The sequence below is a fragment of the Gymnodraco acuticeps genome, unplaced genomic scaffold (assembly GCF_902827175.1).
Source record: "Gymnodraco acuticeps unplaced genomic scaffold, fGymAcu1.1, whole genome shotgun sequence".
Lineage (NCBI taxonomy): Eukaryota > Metazoa > Chordata > Actinopteri > Perciformes > Bathydraconidae > Gymnodraco > Gymnodraco acuticeps.
The window spans coordinates 939,264-965,104 of NW_022991705.1; the positions used below are offsets into that span (position 1 = coordinate 939,264).

At 39.7% G+C, this 25,841-nt stretch overlaps 1 protein-coding gene across 3 annotated transcripts in view; it reads right to left on the bottom strand.

Moving 5' to 3' along the window:
* ano1a (anoctamin 1, calcium activated chloride channel a) overlaps positions 1 to 25,841 on the bottom strand; it is a 98,596-nt gene that overhangs the window by 9,965 nt on the left and 62,790 nt on the right. For 2 of the 3 annotated variants that reach the window (XM_034198840.1, XM_034198838.1), the window contains exons 12-22: positions 22,447 to 22,607; positions 19,076 to 19,161; positions 18,024 to 18,035; positions 15,925 to 15,996; positions 14,720 to 14,794; positions 11,949 to 12,150; positions 11,059 to 11,170; positions 10,830 to 10,887; positions 7,750 to 7,850; positions 6,740 to 6,882; positions 1,166 to 1,318 (exon numbers count right to left, since the gene is read on the bottom strand). In XM_034198840.1, coding sequence (XP_034054731.1) covers positions 1,166 to 1,318; positions 6,740 to 6,882; positions 7,750 to 7,850; positions 10,830 to 10,887; positions 11,059 to 11,170; positions 11,949 to 12,150; positions 14,720 to 14,794; positions 15,925 to 15,996; positions 18,024 to 18,035; positions 19,076 to 19,161; positions 22,447 to 22,607 — 1,175 coding nt within the window. The remainder of the gene's footprint in view (positions 1 to 1,165; positions 1,319 to 6,739; positions 6,883 to 7,749; positions 7,851 to 10,829; positions 10,888 to 11,058; positions 11,171 to 11,948; positions 12,151 to 14,719; positions 14,795 to 15,924; positions 15,997 to 18,023; positions 18,036 to 19,075; positions 19,162 to 22,446; positions 22,608 to 25,841) is intronic. The other variant, XM_034198839.1, reaches the window with a different exon arrangement.

The following is a 25,841-nucleotide window of genomic DNA, read 5'->3' on the forward strand; positions in this document are numbered from 1 at the left end:
AGCAGACAATGAATAAACACTCAAATAGCCTAAAGACAAAACCTGCAGAAGTCCACTCAGGAACAACTACAACCATTGTATCTGGTAAAAGATATGTATTTAACATTGATGCTCTGCCTGTTGATTTTACATTCATTTAGCTAGGTGGAGCCAAAATGGGTGCAGCACCTAAGCATTATAATGGTAGGTAAAACCTGAGAGAATGTGCTGGTATTTATATGTTGATGTTGGCTTATAACTAAGTAAAATAACTAAGACATCTAGTTATTTGGTGTTTCATGTAAATTATAAAATGTTTTTATTCTTTGTTATTTGTGTGATAATGCACAGCAATCGTAAGGGTGGGTAGATTTGTTCTTGGATTATTATGAATTCATTCTCTATAAAATAAGACTTGATATCATAATATTACAATTGATTTGTGTTTTCCCAGAGTAAACAGAAATGTTGGAAAATGTGCAGAAAGTTTTGAACATGAGCAGAAATCTTGAAGGAAACCGAGTGTTCCTGAGGGAGACCCCAGAACCCCCTCTTATTAATGTTCCTGCTATTGTGCAAACAGACAATATGCCCTTTTCCAGGATTTTAATATTTTTTTGACATTATCAAAAAGTAGTCATTCCAGGTGCACATTATATTATTATTGTAATCAGTTACTACCAGCCACCACTAGATGGCCCCAGTACAGAGTTGGTCAAACTTCCCCATGTTTTGTGTTGTTGCAGTTGAGCAGGACCAAACTGCAGGTTTGGATTCTCATTTCCTATTGATGGTCTGAGTAAGATATATATTTGTGAGGTTTATTGTATCACTTATTATGATTGTTTGTTTAAGTTAAGCAGTTTGTTTTGTTTTAAGACAATTAACAAATAAAAGGTAACTATCATTATTATTATTATTAACATTTAAAATGTTCTGGATGTCTGGCACATTTAAGGGTAGTCTAAGAATATTTGCTTTCACAATGACATGTTAACACCTTCATTTTTAAGACTGCTAATCATTTTGGTTATAAATCAATATTGACATGCCTTTATGTATGTACATGTCCTTCTAGTTTTTATTGTGATTGAACCTCTCGTCTCCTCCTGCACAGGCTATTCTCCTGGATTTTTTTACAATAAAATAAAGTTGATATAGGGGGGCAGATCAGGGGGTCACCTACCAATGTCTTTGGCCTTGGCTGCAATCGGCCTGCGCAGCTCCATGACAAACTTCTTGGCATCCAGGCGGATCTCAATGATGTTATTCAGGAGAGCGAAGAGAGGAGCCAGAGGGAAGGAGGCCACGAAAAGAGTTACCATCCCAAACTGGATGACTGAAGACACAGAACAGGGGAAACATGAGCAGGAGTTACTGAATTGTCACACTCGCTTCTGCTACTGACCTGGACTACTGGACATTAACAGTGTAGTATTGGAATGCTATACTGTTCAACTGTATCAACTAAGTTTGGGTGGAATGTGTCGGGTCCAAAAGATGCTTGGATATGCCAATGCCCCTATACTACAAATGATATATATATATATATAAATGAAATAAATACATTGAAAAAACTTCGTTAATATAGGAAAATTGGTCACTTAAGATCCAGATGCTAAATTACTAAAATCCTTTAATCTGTTAAAATATATGTGTAAAATCAACAAACACAAAAAGTATGTAGTAGGGTGTAAGATGATATTATCCCAGCTTCTGGTAGACATTGCTACATTGAATCATGCTCAAAAGGGATATGTTGCCATTACAGGCAAATGACATAAACCTTTATCTTGATTTAGATCGCACATTTCTCTGTACTTGAAAATGATATGAACAGTTGGAATAAAGTAAATACACAACTCAACAAAGTATATCATTTAGGTGTAGATTTAGACCTTTTATTGCAAAAATGTACATTATTTCAAGTAAGCGTGTAAGGATGACACAGCACACACACTGCATCTCCAATAAAGCCCCCAATATATCTTTAAAATCAATATAAAAATCTCTATATCACAATGTATGTAATATAACCAAAGCCATCCATTTTATTCTTTTTTTTTATCAGAAGCACATACTTATGATGTAATGATGTCATCACATTCCACGCTTCTTAATTCTGGGCGGAGCTAAATGCTTTTGGAATATGATGACAGCACAAAGGCAGTTCCAGGGATGTCATGGTAACAATTCTAGGCTTTGAACGTTTGAATATACCCTGACTGACATACTCAGATACACACATTTTCCAGTAACAGTATCTTCTCAGGAGACCCGTACGTTACTTTAACAAACCCGTACTTCAGACTGCTGCTTCTACTATATTATATTCGGTGCTATAAAAAGTAGAGGAAGTCTGAACACAAAATGTCTCAGGAGTCCAGCAGGGACGAGACCACCCTCCAGGGAAGTGAAACCCTGGAGGGACAAAATAGTCTGTCCCACAACGTTTTGTCTCTAAGTATGGAGACAGGAGCCATCAACCAACAGAATGCTGGCTTGAGTGTGCAAATAATTGAGCTTAGCACTCAGCTTGTGAACAGTCAAGATTTTAAAAAGCAGTTGAAAGACCTACAGAAAGAGAGGAAAGCAGCAAAAGATTTCAATAGAAATCTTGAAAGGCAAGTGGAGGAATTCCGCATCAAACTCCAGACTCAAACAGCCTTGCAGGAAAAATGTAGGGCTGTTGAGGAGGAGAAGCAAAAACTCCTCCAGGAAAATTGGCTGCTGCAGAGTGAAATCGTGGAGATAAACGGAAGATTCACAGACCACGAAAGACTGCTTAGTGAATTTGAGAAAATAAAACGTGAAAACACCACAAAGAGCCGGGAAAACGATGCGCTGGAAAGGCAGATTCAGACCACACTAAGGGAAATCCGCAAGAAAGGTGGGAGGAAACAGGAAGACAAACGTAAACGATTGCAGGAGGAGTGTATTAGCGTCACCGAACGCAACACTTCCCTGAAAACACGGGTCCAGGAACTAACCCAAACACTTGCGGATGAAGAAAGTAAAATGGCCGAGTGTGCACGTATGACAGCGGAAAAACCGGCCAAGCTGAGACAAACTGACATCCTCCAACGCAGAGTCCGAGAACTGACAGAGAGACACCAACGCCTGCCGGCCAACCGTTGTGACCAGGTCAAGGCTGAGGCGGATTCCATTTCCAGCGAGCATGAAGCTCTCAGGCAGCAACATCAGTTTCTGGACACCAGGATCAGAGCGAGGAACGCTTTGGACAGCGAATGTGAGGAGCTGGATATGGAAAAGGACAAAATAAGCGATGAGAACTATTTCCTCCGCAAAAACATTGAGGTCCTTCTCAATCACAGCAGGTCCAGAAACTATTACGGTGTGTTGGCCAAAAACGAAGCCATCACAGCAGAGAGAGACGCCGCACTCCAACTGAGGGAGAAGCTGAGACGCAAAGTTCAAGAGCTGAAAAACGCCAAGGAAGGCGATGGTGCCATGGTAGAGGAGAAGGAGGGAGCCAGCCTGGAGCTCGTCTCTCAGCTCTTTCAGGGGCTGCAGGAGCTGTCTGACCTGTGGAGCCCTCCAGGCACCCAGAGAGGCTTCAACAGCACCCAGGGGTCCCCACACTCCAACGAGTCTTCAGGATGTACGTCCCTGTGAGCTGACCAGAGGGGAGTCTGAGCTGTTTGAGGCTTTACTGTAAGAGAGTAAGGTTTAACTCCGCCCAACTTCCTTCTGTGATCTCAGTCATTGGTTTTCTCCGGGTTAGCTCCGGTTCGCCAACATTTATGATTTCAAATGATAAAAAAAACTAGAACTTACTTTTTATTTTGATGTGACCTTAATTTCAACTTCTATTTGCCATGTGTTATTGTAAGAGTTGTTTTAATTGTGTTTTAATTAATGTTACCTGTGGAGTGTCAGAGTACCCTGAAAAGGGCTCTATAAAAATATATATATTATAGTATTATCTTCTGCTGTCAGAGTTGGACAGATTGAACTCAAATGAATATAGTGTTTATCATGACAGCTGAAAGTGTACACATCTTCCATCACAGACTGAAATCCCATCTGTACCGACTGAACATGGCCATTCATTAAAGGCCGTATCACACTGTCCCGAAATTGACACCCGATGGACACACGAATATGGAATTGTGAATTTCGCACGAAGATGGCCCCGAACCACACATGAAGGCAACATTTACATTACATTTAAGACATACAACTGCAATGAAAGTACCAAAAACAATTATGTTACAGTACTATGATACTGTACTGATATCTTCAGACTTTGTTCTTTACTTTATCCGTCGTTATATGTAGAAAATATTACGTTTTCTCTGTAATGTTGTTTCCATAACAACAACAACTTCCTGTCAACTGTCCTTCAAAATAATATATTATATCCTTTTTAGTTTCACAGAACACAAATTGGGTTATTTACATAATATATTTACATGATTTTGTTGTGCAATAAAACAACCCGATGGACACACGATAAAGGAAATGTTCAAATTCGGCTGTGATCGTAGCAACATCGGGCCATTTGTGAGGGCATCTTAAGCCTTCGTATGACCGCCGGTGGAGTTTCTCAGGCTCCGGCAGCAACTTCGTGAGCGGTGGCAAAATCTTTGGCATGCCAAAAAATTGCCGAAGGATCTTGCGAAGGTTCATTTTCGTGTTGAATTCGTGTGTCAATTGTGCCCTTCGTAAGACCATCGTGAGGGCATCTTGTTATCATCGGTGCCATCGGGCATTTGCCCCGATCAGAGTGAGGGTGAATGCACCGATGATAACACGAAGATGACACGATTTGACAAGATGCCCTCACGAGTGCCTTACGAAGTTGCCGCTCACGAAGTTGCTGCCGGAGCCTGAGAAACTCCACCGGCGGTCATACGATGGCTTAAGATGCCCTCACGAATGGCCCGATTTTGCTACGATCACAGCCGAATTTGAACATTTCCTTTATCGTGTGTCCATCGGGTGTCAATTTCGGGACAGTGTGACAGGGCCTTAAAGGAAATAATAATATAGCCCACACTAGTCCTGAACATTTGAAGTGAATGCACCAGCACATAGAATGGTCTGGCTAAAGATGGTGATAGAATGCATTTTGAGATTCCCTTATTATTTTTCAATGTTTATTTAGTATAAGGTTTTCAGTTGGTTGCCACTTTGGTACAGACTGAACAATCTCATCAACAATTTAATGGATTGCCATGAAATGTTGTCAGCATTTAGCTCAAAGGAATCAAGTACAGCCTCATAGAGCATTTATTTGCCAATTAGAAATGATGTAAAGTGTAATTGAGTATCCTAAAAAGGGCACAAGAAGTAGAAGTATTGAGCTTGAAGCAGTTTTAATCCTCTCTCAGTTGTATTGGGATAAGCTTCTGACATCCTTCATTAAGTGATATGGATCTTCTTCCTCCTTGGGAATTATGGATCAACGGCTTGATTAGATTAAAAAAAGAGCAATTACATGACCGCAGTTTCCATGAGCCAAATTAAAACGACTTAATTAAACACATGCATGCACGGACATCCCTGGTGCACATGAAGAATGATAAATCCAAGTTTTCCACATGACTGACTGTTACGGTTGAGTGAAGGAAGCAGGACCCAAATGCAGATAACTCTGATTAACCTTTATTTCAAGGATAATGAAAATAACTTGGACAAAACAGAACACTCCACGGTGAACTCGGTCACCAACAAAAGACGAACCAACACTGAACACAGGAAGAGACAAGACTAAATACAGGTAGGGGTAATCACAAGACGAGAAACAGCCGGGCAGGGAAGGAGAAACACAAGGCGACAGGTGAACACAATCTAGACACACCAGGGAAACTAACGACAGGGGAAAAACACAGGGAGAAGGACCAGACAATAAACCAGGAGGAAAACATGACAAGGAGAACAGCAAAACACCCAAACCTACAAAACTAGAAACGTGACATAACATGAGAATCGTGACACTGACTGACTGTCCGTGTGCTGCTAAATTATATCTTTATACAATTAAAGTCAACACAGTTGACTTCAAAGCGAACATGTACTTGTATTACAGCTCAATGGAATATCTAAGCCTACTTGTTTCTTAAAGCTAACATATTGTGCTGACACTATATGTGTTTGTTGCACATAGTGTTTGTTTCAAAGTGCTCGCAAACATTATGCTTGTTAGATTTGACCTTCAAATGGGATGTTCTTGAGTCAGGGTGGGGGGCACCACTCTGTCAGCGATGAGGCTGAGAACCTCTGCTGTTAGTCAGCTGGATAATGCATCACTGAGGTGAAGAGCAAGATCAACAAGGATCGAACTACAGACTGCTCCTGAGGACAGTCGGTGTGTCTATTTCATGTTCAGCAACCATCAAATAACAAAATAAAACCTCCACCAGTCAAGTTGTATTTTACAAATGACCAAAAAGTCATCACTTCTTAATTGTATCTTATTAGACATTTGTGTGAAATGTAATAAATAGAATTTCATAAGTTAGGCTAGAAACAGGTTTTGTTAGTCACAGTGAGCTTTTCCTTCTACCACCAACATCCCATCATTTCATCCCTGAGTTCAACCTTTGTGAGCAATTTTAAAGAATTCCCTCAAGGTGATAATGAAATATCACGTGACAGACAGACAACCAGAAAACATATACTGTAGCCTCGGGACCAGAAGTTGTCAGCGCGGAGACATAACCAATCCCAACAGAGCATCAGTGTGCATGCTATGTGTGTTATGTGTGTTCAACTGCCTTGTGTTCAGACTCACTCATCTCCATGTACTCGGGGCTGAGGCCGACGAAGGGACCCAGGTTGTGGTCCTTCTCGTGCCGCTGCAGGGTTTTGTTCAGCTCCTCCTCTTGCTTTGAGTCCAACTCTGACTTCCTCCTCCGGAGCAGTTTCTTCAGCTTCCTGTACATACATACAAGTATGGGAACAACACATTGTTAACAGAGTCTTTTCTTTTGATAAAAAGGACCCATTACATGGATGCTAAACTAATGCAGTCTAATGCAACAGGGTAAAAAACCTCCCTACATGAAGATTCCTTGGCAATGTGACGTTGCTGCATTGGGTAATCGTTTATTTTTGCCTACCCTTATTGATATATATGGCTGGACAAAATCAAATAAATACCTCTTTGTATAACTCAATGTTGTGAAATAAATTGAAAGTCTTTTTTCCAATTGATCCATCTTCATCCTCGTGAAACATGCCACCTGGATTATTGGTGGTTAATTGGTTATGGATGTAATCACCATAGCAACACCATTTGTTCGTGGAGTATGGTTTTAAAGTCTCAAGGCTCTCATGATAAATCCAGACAAAGGTCATTTTCTCCTTGACTATTATAGAAAATACAAGAGCATGTGGTTTCCCCTTGCTGATACAGAACTCTTTCATGGACAGAATGTACTTAGGTCTAAAAATGATATATGTGACACAGTGGAGAACTGTGCTTTTGTTGTACCACGTCATAAAGAAAGGGAACCACACAAAAAGGAAAATAGGCTTCCATTACAGAGTTCTGTACGGATGAAGCAAGACAGAGAACATTGAAGGCTGAGAGAGTTCGGCATAATGCTGTCTAGTTCCCAGGTAAGTGCGTCTGAAAACCAGACAGGCCTTTAAATGATTTCTCTCGGGCAAAAGTACAACTGAGTGGGAGTGCAATATTTGTTCTGGGGCTTGCTGAACCGACGCATTGTGTGTGGAAATGTTGTTCACTGTGTTAGCTTCGTGGGTATATATGTTGCACAGTGGAAGTCATGTACTCACGGCATGCCAATCTCAAACAGGTTGTTCTGGATGAGCTGCTTGCCCAGCATAGTGATGCACAGCTGGATGCACAGCTCCATGAGGCAGCCTGCATGAGCACACTGCAGAGAGAAGGTTCAGGAAGTGAGGTCCGATAGAGGCAAAGATCATGGAGGGACAGTCGGGGGGACAGTGGGGAGTTCAAAATGCAGTCAGGAGTAGCGGACCACAGACAGCCAAGTCACTCGGTGTTCCCTTATTGCCATGAACACACAAACTTATCTTAGAAATAGAATGAGAGCAGAACAGAGATTCACATTCAAATCAACATTACAACTTGGTCAGGCCAGTTGTAATTTGTATGTGTTCCTTTACTATTGAAACAATCAAAACAGTGTAACTTCCATATAAACTGACTGGTGGCAAGTTTTGGACTCACATAAGTGAGGTTTTAACAACTTCAACAAGCAGCTGAGTGGTAACGTTACACAAAGAGAGCCAGATTTAATAAAACATGTAAGTATTGTTCTTCATCTACACAACTCGCTTGGGAAAGCACATTTCTGTCGGTAGATAAGTGACGACTTTGGTTGGCACATTTTCTCTAATCATGTTAGCATTAACACTAAGGCAGACTTAGCTAGCTTGATGATTCCAGCATGATTGAATCTATATTGGTTACACAAGAATTGCAAAACAGTGCAATAGTGGCTGGTCCAACAGTCCCTAACCCCTAGATTCCACCGGGTCTGCGGCGCGTACGGCTACGCCGCGGTTTTGGTCCGGCCTCCTCCGGCGTCATACCCTACCGGGCGCGTTTCAGAAGCGGAGCGTCTTGCCTGTCGGCTCGCAGTTTTTGTTGATTTGGGCATATTTCCTGGACAGGCTACTTTGTACAGACAAAGTTAATAATACTTGTAATATCCCAGTTATAAACGACCAGTGGCGTTTTTATATGTACAAAAGTGGTGGGGCACAAAAAACTTAGATGTCTATAAGCTTCTGCAGTGAGGTTCATGGCTGGTGAGGCTCTGACTCTTCAGGTTTACAAATATTATATTTTGACCTAAATCAAAATATAATATTATTTTCAAAAGCTTTTTTAGTCTGATGCTTCGATTAATTTTAAACAGACAGTTCAACAAAAGGATACACAAAAAATGTAATTTTATCATTTAAATATTGAATTGTTCTCTCTTAGTAAGATCCCATTTTCAATAAAATTGCGGTCTTACCTTGACTTGAAGATGAAGTCCATTTGCCTATCCTTCTGGACAAAAATCTCTATTACTTTTTTGTAAAAGTCCTCCTTATGTTCTTGTAGTTTCAAAAGTCTATCATAAATCTAATCTAATCAATAGATTTATGATTCGAAAAGTAGGGTAGACATGTGGATATTATCCGGCTGAACAAAACGTGCATTTATCTAACAGGTTTGTTTCCCACAGATCTTATTTGGAGCTATTTTCTAAAATCCTATGGAGAAATATCATTGCTTTTTTGTGGAGGGAAGCCATGCGCAGCTTACTTCCGGGTTTTAGGACGCGTCACTGCAGCTCTCTCGTCTCCTCTTCACACACCACACTTTTTGCGGCACACGTACTAACAGCCAATTAGCTCTGAATTATGTGAGATGACGTATGGTGGGGATGGCAGCTCTATGCCCCTATGGTCATTATTTTTTGCCACACACATTAAATAGGACAATACTCTGAGCATGCGCAGTGTAGTTTTTACAGTCACCGTTCACTTAGACAGTGAGAGGGAGGGGCATGATCGGGTTTTGTCCCACATGGTTCTAAACAGCTCAATAGGCACACACTGTAGACACTAATTAGAAGAACACATACTAAAACAGCAATGTACAGACGAATCAGATGATTAAACATGATCTTAAAATATATTTTATATATTTTTTTATTTATTTTTTGCATTTTTTTGGTAATCATTATTTTTAATACTTTCTGCTGACACTAGGTGGGGCTGTGCCCCACCTGCCCCTAATGACCAGTCGCCACTGTAAACGACATGAATCATAGATGTGTTGCTGTATTTCAGTGGTAAAAAAATGCATTCATCATCATAATTATTCTATATATATAATGTACACAGTGCCTGTAAACCGGAGGAGAACGCTGGCATTTCTCCTCCTACTTGAAAGACTACGGAGGGATAGGGTCTGCAACATTAGTTTGTGTGTGCATATATATGCTATATATGCTCTGAACGTTCCACTTCCTGCCTGCCCGACATTACCTTCCGGCTGCGTCACGTCGAAAAATAGACTTCAATCCTATTTCTAGCGGAGCCCAGCGGCAAGACGCTTCTGGGACGCTTCTGAGCCGTAACGCGGCGCGTCTGGTGGAATAGAACCCATTGACTAGAGTGGCCGTGATTCTTGCGGACGCCACGGCACAGCCGTAACGCGTCCGTTACGCGCCGCAGACGGACCCGGTGGAATCTAGGGGAGAAGTTACCTATCTAACTAGCCATTCATTTATATCTGTAGCTGGGCCAGCTACCACTACACTTTACACCCACATGAATGTGGCTTTAACCATAACAACAATTGCCTTTTTGGACCACACTGGTCAAATGACCACGAGAACAGCCAAGGTCCGTTGAATTTTCAAATTATTTCTATAAAACACACTGGAGTTTTTTCTTTTTAATCAATGCTACCTACACTGTCCTGTTGCCAAATATTCTCACTAGGCGTACTTATAATGGTCACGGACAGGTGAACCATTTCCTACTATTTTAGTAACCTCGGTTAAAAACTATACTATTATAATGCAGCGCATATATTGTTGAAAATGTATCTCTTCCTTAGGAATCTATTAGGTGTATAATCTTACGCTGTTATGCCCCAAGCAGGTTAAAAAGTGATTAAAACAAATAGCAGTTGATTTGTTGACATAAATCAAATATGGACTTTAAGAAAGTAAAACAGCTTTAACACCACCTAAATTGAGGAAAGATCAATACATTTTTGTGATATAATATGGAACTGGTCAGTGTCATATATAACATCTTTCACATTTTATTGTCATGGACAGTCTTTGACAACAGGAACATGCATTTTGAACACGTGTATTTACCTCTTCCATTCTGTACGATCCAATAACATACAAGTAGCTTCCAGGCCGCCCAACAAGCCTGTGAACCAAACACAAGACGAGACGTGGACATCGGGTGGTTTACAATGTGGTTATGCAAACAAACTCAATTAAATAGGTCAATTGAATTCATCTTTTTTAAGTAATGACTGATAGGAATTTAATAAAAATGATTCAACATAACAATTTACAAAATATAGCCGTTGTTTACCTGCCCCTGAAAAAGGCCAAATAGACGATGGGCGTGAATGCATTGACAAACTTCAGGATGAAGGTTTTGAAGATGAGACGCTCTTCAAAACTCTTGTCTGTCTTTGGCACCTCTGAAATATAGATCAAATGTTGTTTGAATATATCACAGACAAATCCATTCATCATTAGCGTTACTGAAGCCTCTGCAACTTTGATTCTGAAGAAAAAGCTGTGTTTACTTTTCTAGATCGGTTGGAATTCCCTTCATGAGCTGTACAGTGTGTTTTACATGTGTATGTCCATTGCAATTTCTATGCACCATTAAAGGCAACCTCATTTGTGTTTGAACACTAATACTGATTGGTTTCCTACCTGGTTGTGATGTCACATTTTTTACATTTTAGATTTCACTTGCTAAATCAGATAAGACTTTCAAATAGTCATGATACATGTTTTATTTTTATTTAGGTAACACAATGCTTTATAATCAGGTTGTGAGTTTTATTTGGACAAACCCCTCTTAGACTGAGTGAAACTGGAAAGTGTTGGTATTACTAATTGAAGTAGAGAGTTCTGGTGAAAGAAAGCTTATTTTGAAAAAATAACCTTTAAAGAAATGTGTTTTGCGAGGCACTACTGGTTAATAGGGTTAAACATTTAACTAATAGATATCATCATGAAACCTTCGTTATTTCCAATCTACAGACACAATAAGACACATTTGGTTAAAGTGGTTTACTTTGAACTGAGATTTAAAGTAAGCTCAAAGAGAGCAGATAAATGTGAAAACAAACTGCACAGACATCATTCTGAACAGCCAAGCTCCAACATCTTGACTTGTCAATCTGTAGTCAAACACAAAGGAAGATTATCTTGCTTTAAATGGGTTAACAGTGAAATGTGCCTCACCCAGTTTGGTGAGCCAGCGGGCGATGGCGACGTAGATTTCATCTAAGATGATGATGATGATGAGGTTGATGATGGCGGCTGTGGTTTTGACTGTGGCTCTGATGTTGGACCGTGCTGCGGAGTAAGTGCTCATGTGCAGCGCTGCCTTAATGCTGATCCGGTACAGGATGACCCCGAAGACCATGGCAAACGTCACGAGGATCTAAAGAGAGGAGGAGGAGGAGAACACGCAATCTAACAATCTGCTGATAATGAGACAAAACATTCACGGGGAGGAAGGAGATATGTGAACTCTGCTGAAGTATTGAAGAGCCTGTTGGATTCACTCTCAAGTGGATATTTCTAAACAACCACTCCTTCATTTCTATTGCATTTACAGTTGAGGCCTAAATGATTAGTCCCTCAGGAGTTATGGAACATTTTCCTAAAATTCTTCCCAATGTTTCCAGCATTGATAAAACTTGATATAATCAAACATTCACCAGTGCTATTTAGTAGCTTTTGGTACATTTTGGAACATAAAATAAGTTTTTAGGCTCGCTGTATATCAAATATAGTGAAAAATGGGTTGCTCAAAAATATTAACCCCCATGTGAATTTTTGCTTTCAAACCACACCTAATGAACAATCGGCTTTCAAGCCACACCTGAGAATTCAATCAGCATAAAAGGACTCCAAGAAACAGGCACTTGAATACCTTACTGAGAGGGACTATACTACTACTCCGACTCACCATGCCAAAGTCAAAGGAAATCAGTCTGGAGCTCATAAAGAAGATAGTGGAGGCTCATGATAAGGGGGAAGGCTATACTGCTATTTCCAAGCGCTTCACAGTGTCTAGAACTGCTGTACGTTGCATCATTGCGAAGTACAAGGAGACACATTCTGTAAGAAACAAACCTAGGCGTGGTCAAAAGCGCAAGATGTCAAGAACTCTGGAGAGGAAAATAGTCAGAGATGTTGGCAAGAATCCCCGGACACCTGCCAAGATGATTGTTGCTGACCTGGCCTCTTCTGGAGTTGATGTTTCAAGGGACACAGTGGTGAGGGCTCTTCATCGTGGTGGGCTTCAGGGCCATCGTCCCAGAAGAACCCCTTTACTCAAAGAGCGGCACATCAGAGCCAGACTGAGGTTTGCCCGTGAACATTTGAAAGGTAAAGATGAGTTTTGGAAGTCTGTGCTTTGGTCTGATGAGACTAAACTGGAACTGTTTGGGCACATGGATGTTGCTTATGTTTGGCGAAGAAAGGGAGAGGCCTTCAACCCTAAGAACACATCATGCTGTGGGGCTGTTTTGCAGCCTCAGGCACAGGGAGCCTTGTGCGGGTGCAAGGCATCATGAAGAATTAAAATTATGTTGACATTTTGAGGGATAATATGAACAAATCTGCTCTTAGTCTTCGCTTAGGTCGTCGCTGGGTCTTCCAACAAGACAATGACCCAAAGCACACATCAAACTTGGTCCAACAGTTCCTAAAGGACACCAAAACCAAGGTGCTGGAGTGGCCCGCACAGAGCCCAGATCTCAATCCTATTGAGAATCTGTGGCGGGTGCTCAAAGTGAATGTCCATGCTCGGAAACCACGCAATTCGGACCAGCTGGAACAATTTGCAATGGAAGAATGGGCCAAAATCCCTCAAGAGACCTGTGCCAACCTAGTAAAGAACTACTTTAAGAGGTTCTTGTCAGTTGTGGCTCAGAAAGGGTACACTATTGACTATTAATGGCCTGGGGGCTAATATTTTTGACCAACCCATTTTTCACTATATTTGATATACAGCAAGCCTAAAAACTTATTTTATCTTCCAAAAAGTACCAAAAGCTACTAAATAGCACTGGTGAATGTTTGATTATATCAAGTGTTATCAATGTTGGAAACATTGGGAAGAATTTTAGGAAAATGTTCCATAACTCCTGGGGGGCTAATAATTTAGGCCTCAACTGTATTTGAATCTGAACAATCAGCAGGAAGTGCATTGAAAGGTTTAAATGTATAATCATTTGACTAAATCAAAGCACAGTAAAGGCTACACTTGTTTAAACATGCCGTTTACAGGAGTCACAAACAATATAAATAATAAGGGTGACTGCTCTGACATGCATCATTACCCACCTGAGCCTGGATGTAATACTTTAATGTGTCTGTGTCCATAGCAACAACTTCTGCTACACAACAGCCTCCTGCAATCAACCCTGACAAGTCCTGACAAATCTGGGTTAGGCTCCGTTTTGGAGAATTTGTCAAATAATTAGTAGTGGCTTGAAATGTTGTTGTAGTTGCATTTTAAAAAGAAAAGCTCTTCCCTTGGTGTGTGTGTCATATCCATGTTGGACACGCAGTCCTTTGTGTTGAGTTATCCTGCCATGCTAACCATGAATGAATCAAATGAAGCAAAAAACCTGCTTAAGGGAAACTCTCGTATATGCTACTGAACTTTTGTTCAGCAGGATCATTTCCACATATTAACACCACGTTGTGATTTTTGAAGCGTAAATGCAATCGCCAGAAGTAAAAAGCTAACGCTAGGTTATAAACAGACTACATCACAGTGTCATGGCTGCACGTCACTAATGCTAAGCTAAAGGTGGACTCGTGTTGGCATGATGACGTTTTTTAGTCTCTTTTAGTCACTTGTTGGCAACCGCCGTTTTGATGTCACATAGAAGCTTCGGACATTCATTAGCGGCGTATTTACTGACGTAATTTATGTCATAGAACAAAGCATGAAAATCTGCTAACCACAAGCATGTTCAAAAAATGAGACTCACCATGAAGACCATCATCAACACGGCAGTCAGGTAAGCTGGCATTCTGTCTGTACAGGTCAGCTTCACTTTCTCACTCTGAAAACACACACACACACACACACACACACACACGCACGTTGTTAGAGTGTTTTATCAGCACTTTCATGCTGATGAAGCCACCATTCGATTTGATTCCTGCACTGTTCAGTGTGATCCACGTTCCCTGTCAGCTGCTGACGGACGGTGTGTGTCTTCACTCTGTTTGGCAGGATGTTATCTTTGACTTTTGCAAGAGAGGACCAAGTCTAATTATCCATTTCACAGAAACCATGTTTGCTGGATGTCTCTGAGTAATATTATCAGACAAAGATGCAACAAAGTCATTTAAAAGTAATACAATTAAAGGAGACTTCATATTTACTGTGTTTAGTGAGCTTTTCCTTATCAAGTTTCTTGTCCCTGTTTATTTCTAAAGTATGGAGTCCGATCAGTCTCACTTTAACAGTTCCACGGACAGGAAAGTTCCGTGTTGGAAAGGCATTTGTGAATCTAGTGTTGAGTGGCGTCTCAAAAGGCCACACACACAAACCGGTTCATACACACCAAGTGTATTTTATATAAATGTAACAACATTCAAATATGTATTTTGTATTTGTTGTGAATGTTTTGTATGGAAAATACAACACTTTTGAATAGATATATTTGTAGATTATTATATATGTATTGAAAACAATAAATGTTTCTGCGGGGATAGGAAGTATATTTGTGCAACTTATTTATATGGATTGTCTTACATGTATATAAAACGATTAATATTTGTGTGTCCATTGAAAACTATTTTTGTGAATAGAGACATTTGTATGTAAATCCCAAATGATTTGATGAAACTTGTGTGTGCAGCCATTTATTTTAAGTCCTATCTGACCCCATACAAAGTGCACTTTATTCATTTCAAAAAGTTCCCAAAGTGAAATGTTATGGGTTAAACTAATGGCATGCTTAAGAAAATGATGCAGTAATGTAAATGATAGTGTAGGTGTCCAAAGCAGTTCGAGTACTAAGGCACAAATAAGGCATATCAAGTAACAAATTATGTAACACAATCATGTAATATTGTGAATAGTACATCTTCTGATGCCGACGCTCTGAGGACAGATCTCTAAAACATGATGCACTGTGCAGGTCTGCTTTACACACATACATAACATCAAGTAAATCTACTTTACCTTGGGGCTGGATTGTTCCAGTTTCATTGTCTTTTTCATGACCCGCAACTCGTACTCGGCTCGGTTGTGGTCCTGGAATGGAAATCAGTTTGAATGTTACAGTAACGGACACGTGACCCCTGTGGGTTAGTAAGCAGTACAGAGCGATATACAGTAGAACGTTTGGAGACAGCCATGAAATGAACAGCCTGTGTGCATGAAGCAAAACGGTGTGTTTGAGTTCGACTGCTGTGCATGGACCCACCATGAAAGGATTAGGAATATGTGAAACTAAATGTTAGAATAACATAAAAACAGCCAGTCCAGTTTTTTTGCTAGTTTTGATGCATTTATGTTTATCCAAGCTTAATGCAATACAGCTAAGCTAACAGCTACATGTGTGCTGTATATGCCATCAAAACCTACCTCTCTCAGTATGTGTCTGTGATTGACATTTGAAACTGTCCTTTCTTAATCCAGCTGTTACCATTTGATTCACAAAGCTCCATGATATGGCAAGCTGAATTTTTGTTTTGATCAAATAATCCTTGCATGGTGAGGAATATCAGGGTAACATTTTATTTCCATGTAATATGCCGTCAGAAATGAATGTATATGCACCCATTTGTCACAGAGTAATACTTGTTGCATTAAGCCAGGAGGAATGAAGAGGTGCAGTGTACACAGAGGACTCTGGTGGAACCCTTGGTTGGAAAGAATTGCAAAACGTGGTTAGGCATAGTTATTGCATTGTTAAGGTTAGAACATGAGCGAAGATACAGTAGGCAAACAAAGACCCAAATGCAGACAAAAAGCAAATGTAAAGAGTGACTTCTTCAAGAATTGGATTATTAAAAGCAACAATTGCTCTTCTATCATTTCATATTCAGTAGAAATGTAATCATTTTCTTCTTAGAGTCCTCATGACCCATCATTACTGCAACTTAACCTGCATTATCAGATTTGTTGGCAACTCTTCCTCACTGTAACAAGAGGGTGTTAGCAAGCTGCTATTTACACACACAGCAGTAACTTGGAGTCATGTTTGGCCACCTGACAAATATAAGTCAAAAATGCACTCTCCTACCAGCCCTACAGGAGCTTTTGAAGCTGAGGTGATAATAATAACAGCAAGGTTATAACTCTTTGGGGTTTCATCACTACAGTATATATCACACCTTTCAAATGACACACTCATTACACCTCTGGAAATATAAAAGCGTGGACTTGTTATACTGTTTTAATTGGGAACAAAAACCAGCTACCCTGCCTATTTGATCCCCTTTCGGTCCTGTTCCAGGTTGTGGATTTTTGAGAAACATATTTCCAGGTATTTGTGAAGTTTACGGTTAGACATACCACTGACTTCCCAGCCAACATGTCCATGTGGGCCCAATACAGGCTTAAAGTGTGAAAAGTATATGAGGCGCACATGGGTCGAATACCATCAGTGCTATGAGCCCTACATGACTCTCTGGGCCTTTAGGACTTGTGAGAAGTAAAAGGGACAGATAGCCACTTCTTTCATTGGGCCGTTACTCAACCATTTTGGAAAACCAAGGCCTCACATAATTAAACCAACCGTATTCATTCTGTTATGCCATTTGCATTTAAAGTGCTTCACGATGTTCAGATTGTATTGACCCAACAGGTTAGCCAGTTCTGTTCCTTTTTGTTTAAAAGTACAAAATGCTAAGCCTATATTTCACACCACTTGTTCAAATGCATATTATATAACATTGGGAGTTTGTGTGCTACTTGTGTTATGGCTCCTATGGGCCCTGTATATCTCAAAAGAAAAGCAGAGGAGCAAGGAGGAGGACAGAGAGCTATGAGTCAAATAAATGGTCCTGTCATCTCTGCTGCCGTCAGGAGACAAACAACAGCAACAACACAGTGTTGAGAGGCCACACTAACAAGAGGCTTCAGTATAAACCTCAGAGAGAAAGAGAAAAGCCGCAGTAAACCTTACACAGCAGATACAAGAGTACAAAATGCCAAGGGAATACTCCTAAGGGAGATTGTTAGACACCTTGAGGGAGAACATGTTAGCGTTAGCGGCTGCAGGATGGATCGTAAACGGTAGGTTAAAAAAAAGGTAAGCAAGTCGGATTCCAAACCTTATGTTCCTCCTGTCAAATACAACACACACAAACACAAAAGGAACAAATGTCAATGATACAGGACATGATACTGACACAAACCTTTTAGAAGAAGGCTGTAGGACACTGCTTCATTTCCTTATGATTTGAAAAGATAGTGATGTGTTTGACTGTGGTGTGTGTGTGGGAACATTACAGCTGAGGGCTGACTCACGACACAGGAACACAGACCCCCACCTCTCTGTCATCCATATTACTGTGTGACTTTGCAGTGACACATCTGTATTTCTTGTCATGATAGTGTCAGCACGAGTTAAGTCCTGTTTTCTTAAAGGCTTTCATCTCTCCGTGCATTCGAAACACAAGGTCTTTATTGCATGTGGGCTCTCAAAGAAAAACCTGACAGTTATGTTGCTTATTGTTTTGCTAACACAAACATATGTCTACCTTGTGATAAGATAGCATGGTGAAATGAAACAAATAAACTGCCACACATTTTGTAGGGAAAACTATTCAAATTAGACTTAAAATTGGACCACCAACATCTTTTTTAAGTCATTTGCCTCTCGAGGCTTGCGTAGAAAACACAACTTATTATCTTAGCATTTCATTACATACAGTAACATGTTAATAAACGCGTTTTAGAGGCAGTGGTGTAAAGTAACTAAGTACATTTACTCAAGTAGTGTACTTGAGTACAATTTTGACAGACTTGTGCTTTACTGGAGTATTTCAATGTTCTTCGACGCCTTGCCTATCTACGATTCAGAGGTAAATAGTCCACTACATTTATTTAATATTTTAGTATTCTTACACTCTGGCACTTCTCCCACCTCTGTTTAGAGGTGCTTGTTGCCTGTAAGCTAGTTTCTGTTGCTGCTTATTTCCAGTCTTTATGCTAAGCTTGCTGACTGTAGCCTCATATTCAGACACAAGAGTAATAACTCTCAGCAAAGAAACAAATCATAGGTTTTACCAGAATGTGAAACTATTGTTATCAAATATACTCCTGTAATAAACGTATATCTTTAGACATTTGTATCCAAAAATAATTTGTAGCATTGTCTCACCTGCTCCTCTTCTCCGAAGCCCGTCAGGTCCCAGACATAGTTGAGCCGCATCTGTCGTCTCTTCCAGTGCTCCATGAAGAGAACCGCTACATAACCAAGCACACGCAGCAATATTAACACAGGCTCAATCAACATCTGTATACATGCCCCTTATACCATCATCTATACATGACAATAAACAAACAATAAGGTTATTTTTTTGGATTCCTTCTGTAAAGATGTGCTGTATCTCCGTTGTTTCTTTTAGACTCTAATTTAAAGGGTTAATTCGTTTTATGTTGATTATAATTGACATTGACAATGATTATTGTGACTAATCATCAGCTTGTATATAGTTAACCTCTATGCCTAGCTAGATAACCCAAGGCTAAAGCAGCGAGGAGACAGAGCCTTTGCTGTTGCAGCTCCAAAGTTATGGAACAAATTGCCCCTCCAGGTTAGACTTGCTCCAACTCTGCCTGTTTTTAAATCTCCTTTAAAAACCCACTTCTTTTCCCTGGCATTTACAGACCAGGTGACACTGTGCTTTTCAATTTGGGTTTTTATCTTACTAGTGTTTTATATTGTTTTTACGTCATGTAGGAGAGTTTCTCAGTCTGTGGCTTCTGATCTGGTTTCATTGTCTCGTGTTTCACATTTGTTTCATGTCCTGTCTGTTTTTTATGTATTTATGCTATGTTTTTATACAGTTGTTGATGTACAGCACTTTGTTCAACTCTGTTGTTGTTAAATGTGCTATAGAAATAAAATGGATTGGAGAAATAAATGGATAACTGTAGTGATTGCAATGCCATTAACAATGTATCTCTAGAAATCCCAAATGGACTATCCTTCACTACTCTGTCTGTGGCTCTCAGTTCCAAGTCTGTTGGTTCCTAATAAACATGCATCTTTAGATGTATTTGCTTAATTACAACAACAAAAGGTAATTTTGGTTAATATTAGATCAGGACAGTGTACGTGGGATTGAGTTTAAATAAACTACTGTGTGAGTGGGATCATGATAATGCAACAGTGTGGCTCAACGATGTGTTTTGAATAGTTATGGGCATCAGTGGAGCTCTATGGCTCAGAGGAAGAAGCTATTAGGCTTTGATACATAATGTGGACTGGTTCTCCTGTTATGTCTTCGATAGGAGTTTCTTTTCTGTGTCCCTTGGTCCCTAAGAGTCTGAAACTGCTGCTTGTTTCTGGGGTGTCCCTCAGGGATGAGTCTTTGGTCCTATATAATTTTCTCCTATGTTTTTTCGAGGTTATTATTTAGGTAAAAAATGAGAACATTTTATTTGACTGTAACGCTGATGATATTCAGGTATACATCTCTTAAGGATGATGTCCCATGGTCGCTTCAGATAACATAGCTTTCATAATTGCTGAAGCGACATCCTTTTGTGATGACGCCGCACAGCTGATCGTCTGACAGCAGCTAGATCAGTGCATGCGCTGCATCGTCCAATCAGTGAGCGATACACAGTAATGGGGCAGGGCGAGTGTCTGAGGATTTCACCACAGGATGGTCTGGTAGTTCCTCGATTATCGCTCCTCCGTTATCGCTCCTCGATCCTCGGTCCTCCGGCACAAATAAGGGCACTGGGACGCTACTCAAGATGGCGCAGACAAATCAACTTCCGGTGATACAGAGACCGAGGAGCGAGGAAATGAAAAATAAGAGAAGTGAAACGCAGCCTATGTCTCCCTTTTGATCTGCCACAGTCAAGTGTCTCTGAACCTTCTGCTAATGGTCCTGAATACTTCTGCACATGGCAATGATAACACCTACCAGCAGGGAAACCCAGATCAAACCCAATGTATCTCCTTTATTACATTGTCTAATATTGTCATTTATTTCAAGGTACCTGTTTAACATTTAGAGCCTTTTTTAAAAGCAGCTGAAGACCCACTTAAAGCTAGCCTTTCTTCTCACCTCATGTGTTTTTATCATAGACTGTATATATGGTTTTTATGGTTAATCATTATGTTGTCATGAAGAAATGTGTGATATTGTTTGATTTAGGGTGCTTTACTAAAGAAAATGTACTTACAGAACTTACAATACTTGTTAGTTGAAGCAGTAATTGTTGGATTGGATATTGTCATGTTATTAGTTGACAAGAAGGCAACACACATTTGTGTTTCATTTGCACACATGTTGCTATTTTGGCTCCTGCAATGATTTCCCACAAGGAGCAGTATGTACAGGTTCATGATATTCTCCTTCATCAGGGCTACAGAACATGAACCCAGATGGCAGACAGGCTGTGACTCTGTCAGACACCAGCTCCAGAACCTCTCTGGTCTGACGCCCTGCTGCCACTCGCAGATGGCAGTGTGGATTGGCAGGACATCAGAAGAGCGGCTCTTTGTTTACTCAAGAGTTACTCTGCAGATTCCTATTGTAAAGTCTATGTGAGCCTGAGGGGCAGTAATCACATTTTCTAAACTGAATGGATTAAACCGTATTGTCTATAAAGTTAAACGGTTGAACTAGCAACTTACTTGGCAACTTAGCAACTACTTTGCTGAACAGGTTGTGTTTGAAATTCTACTCATCTACAGTGGCCTTTTTTAAATACACTTGAGGTGTTCTCTTGAAGTACCCATTAGCATAAAACTGAAAGGTAATAATTAATTGCAGAGTTTCAGCAAATATAGTGATCCAACTGTAGACGGTAAGACAAATCATGCACTGACCAATGGTCAAATATATTGTGTAAAACGAATAGCTCGTCATCCCTCTTAGACACATTCATTTTCCCTATTTAACACAATTTACTCATTTTGGGCATATCACGCTACTTCATTGAATTGATATGAATTTTAATTCAAAAACTGCACTCAATGTTGCACACTTTTGTATGTAGAATGTATCTTTATTATGCAGTTTTTGTAGTAGATGTATCTATTATGGATTACTCTAATGTATTTAGAATTTTATTTATATTGTGTATATTTTAAATAATCTATATATATATTTTGTGCTGATGATATGTATTTATTTATTGTTTATGGTTATCTTATTCTACTTGGATTTTATTCTAATACTAATGTTTATTGGATGAATTAAGTATAGATGATCTAATCTAATTTAATCTAGTTTCCTTTTTCACTTTGGCTGTTAAAGTATTTTGTGCAACGGTTTAACTGGCCTTAGGAGATTCCTTAAGTATAATACCAAAATAAGGACAAAACTTCAAATACTTAAGGGAACGTTTTAAGCAAACCGTAAAAAAAAAAATTGTTTTTTGAGCATCTAAACCTTTTTAGAAACATGGAAACTCAAAGTCAGACCTTGGAATTTATTTTAATTTAAGATATTTTGTGCAACTGGCTGCTGGTTTTTATTGGACTCTTTGGATGTGAAGGGTCCTTACCCCAGAGGGCCATGAAGATGGAGAAGAAGACGGTGGCGGGGTTATCGAACAGGTGGCTGGCCCGGGCCGTCCCGCAGGCGGTCACCAGCTTCCAGTAGCTGCAGGCGCGGTCGCACAGCGGACACATGGTGATGTTGTTCCTGGGATCACAGATCTCCATACTGACGGATGGACACAAGAAGACCAATTAATCAAAGGCAAAGCGGTCCACTTTCCTCAATCCCTCAAATGGTCCCATTCATTTCATTGAAAGCGATTGATTATTGGTTTAAATCTAAAACATATCGTATACTAATATCACGTTGACAGATATGAGGTTTATGATGATCACAAATCTAGCTGAAACACAAATAAGCGTTTTAGTCCAGGGTTTATGAGCTTAATGAGCTTACTTTAACAAACAAAAGACACCAAATAAATGTGTGCTGAAAATTAAATGAATTCAATTTTAACTCTCACAGAATTAATGAAAGACTTGTATATTTTGAAATGCCACCAGCTACCAATTGATTAACGATCATAAAATGTGTTCTCTAAGGAGATGGGAAAAGGATGTTGGAGAGGGATCAGAACAAGAGTTTAGATTCAGGTTACATTGCAAAGTACAAAATACATTTTACAACTAAAATGCTTATTTTTTTGTTTCTGAAGCAGCAGTTTCAAAACCAGTGCCAGCCAACACCCATATCTGTACAGAAATATGGATATTTAATTGATATACTCTGACACTGGGTGAGCGTTTCCCGAGGAGAGGTCACAAATCAATCACAGGGCTGACACTCCCTGTACAGAGACTGACAGCCATCACCCTCACATTCACACCTTCACTCCCATTAACCCGAGATGTGTGGGAAAACATGCTAAAACCCTGCAGAAAGGCCTCAGCTGCCCTTTATGGAGTCAATTATATATGTATTGATTATCTTTCAACTTAGAATGAAACAGTTAATGTAAATGTCATCATGTTTCCGTAACGCACTGTGAACACTAACCTGATCAATCTTGCGGCACCTCGAGGTCACCCACTTTGTGAACCATTTTGTTTAAATATATTCTCTTATTTACAGTATGTCTGTTAAGGTTCTGGATTATGAGAGCGATTGTGAAAATGTATCCACCTTTGATAGTATTTCCTAACATCCAGATAAGCCTACAATTACAGTACGCTGCTTCAGGGGCTGTGATTAGTGATTGCAAATTGTAAATAAATAAGAAATCATTAAATCCATGTAAATGGCAGAGGTTGGAATATTGCACAAGTATAATTGTTAAAACCCAAATCTATTGTTTAGTATATGTGATTACATTTGAAATGTAGTCCTTCATCCCTGCCCATTGTCAGGGATGAGCGAAGCAGGCAGGACCCAAATGCAGATTTCTCAGAAAAAACACCTTTATTCAAAGGCAAAATGAAACCAAACAGAACTCTTCCCCGTGAACAACGTCAAACTACAACAAGGAACTCACAAAGACTAACAGAAAACACAGAACCTAAATGCACACAGGACTAATCAAACAAACAAGAGACAGGTGAGGAGGGAGGAGAAAACACAGGGGCACCAGGTGAACACAATCGAGTAATCAGGCAGGAGGGAACACAGACAGAAAGCAACAGGCAAAACAGGAGGTGAACACTTTTCAAAATAAAACAGGAAACCAAAGACAGAAAAAGACAAGACAAAACACAACACAGACAGATCGTGACACCAGTGGCGACTGGTCATTAGGGGCAGGTGGCACAGCCCCACCTAGTGTCAGCAGAAAGTATTAAAAAGAATGATTACAAAAAATGCAGAAAATAAATTAAAAAAAATATTAAATATATTTTAAGATCATGTTTAATCATCTGATTCGTCTCATTGCTGTTTTAGTACGTGTTCTTCTAATTAGTGTCTACAGTGTGTGCCTATTGAGCCATTTTGAGCCATGTGGGACAAAACCCGATCCTGCCCCTCCCTCTCACTGTCTAAGTGAACGGTGACTGTAAAAACTACACTGCGCATGCTCAGAGTATTTTCCTATTTAATGTGTGTGGCAAAAAATAATGACCATAGGGGCATAGAGCTGCCATCCCCACCATACATCATCTCACATCATTCAGAGCTGATTGGCTGTAAGTACGTGTGCCGCGAAAAGTGTGGTGTGTGAAGAGGAGAGGAGAGAGATGCAGTGAGGCGTCCTAAAATCAGGAAGTAAGCTGCGCATGGCTTCCCTCCACAAAAAAGCAATGAGATTTCTCCATAGGATTTTAGAAAATAGCTCAAAATAAGATCTGTGGGAAACGTAGCTGTTAGATAAATGCACGTTTTGTTCAGCCGGATAATATCCACATGTCTACCCTACTTTTATAATTTTTGAATCATAAATATATCGATTAGATCAGATTTATGATAGACTTTTGAAACTACAAGAACATAGGGAGGACTTTTACAAAAAAGTAATAGAGATTTTTGTCCAGAAGGATAGGCAAATGGACTTCATCTTCAAGTCAAGGTAAGACCACAATTTTATTGAAAATGGGATCTTACTAAGAGAGAACAATTCAATATTTAAATGATACAATTACATTTTTTGGGTATCCTTTTGTTGAACTGTCTGTTTAAAATTAATTGAAGCTTCAGACAAAAAAAGCTTTTGAAAATAATATTATATTTTGATTTAGGTCAAAATATAATATTTGTAAACCTGAAGAGTCGGTGCCAGTGCCTCACCAGCCATGAACCTCACTGCAGAAGCTTATTAGACATCTAAGTTTTTTGTGCCCCACCACTTTTGTACATATAAAAACGCTCAGCAAAATGGTTTCTATTGCCTCATTTAACATACTTTATCCTCATGTTCCTAAACAATCATTGATACTGTGCAAATGTAAAGTGTGTAATGATGCGGTGTTGCAATAAACCCAAAGCTTCCAAGTGTGTTTATGTAACCAGGTAGAGTCAGGGTGTGGGCTAATCCTGCCGTCTACCATCAGGCTGCACAGTGGAAGAGACCTCCTTTATTCTATTGGGTCTGATGTGGACTTTCTAAACCAATAGTTGTTAAAAGTGTGTTTTTTTCACAAGTTATATTCAGTTTCTGCATATTATAAAACAATACTACACTAGATTCACATACAATGCTAACCGTTTTACTTATACTGTACCACCAACAGGTGAAACAACTTTGCTTACTTGTTTTAGGAAAATGCTGTATACCATTTTGCACTCAATAATAAGCTCACTTTCCTTTTTTCAGCAAAACTAACTTAGTTTGAACTCCATGTGGAGCAGTGGTTAGCATCTCCTTTTACACTGGCATAGTATTTATTTAGCTAGCTTGCCAGAGAGCCAGCCAGTCAATAAATAAAACCTTTAGGAGTAAATACAACCTTAACAACGACATGAGAAATAATT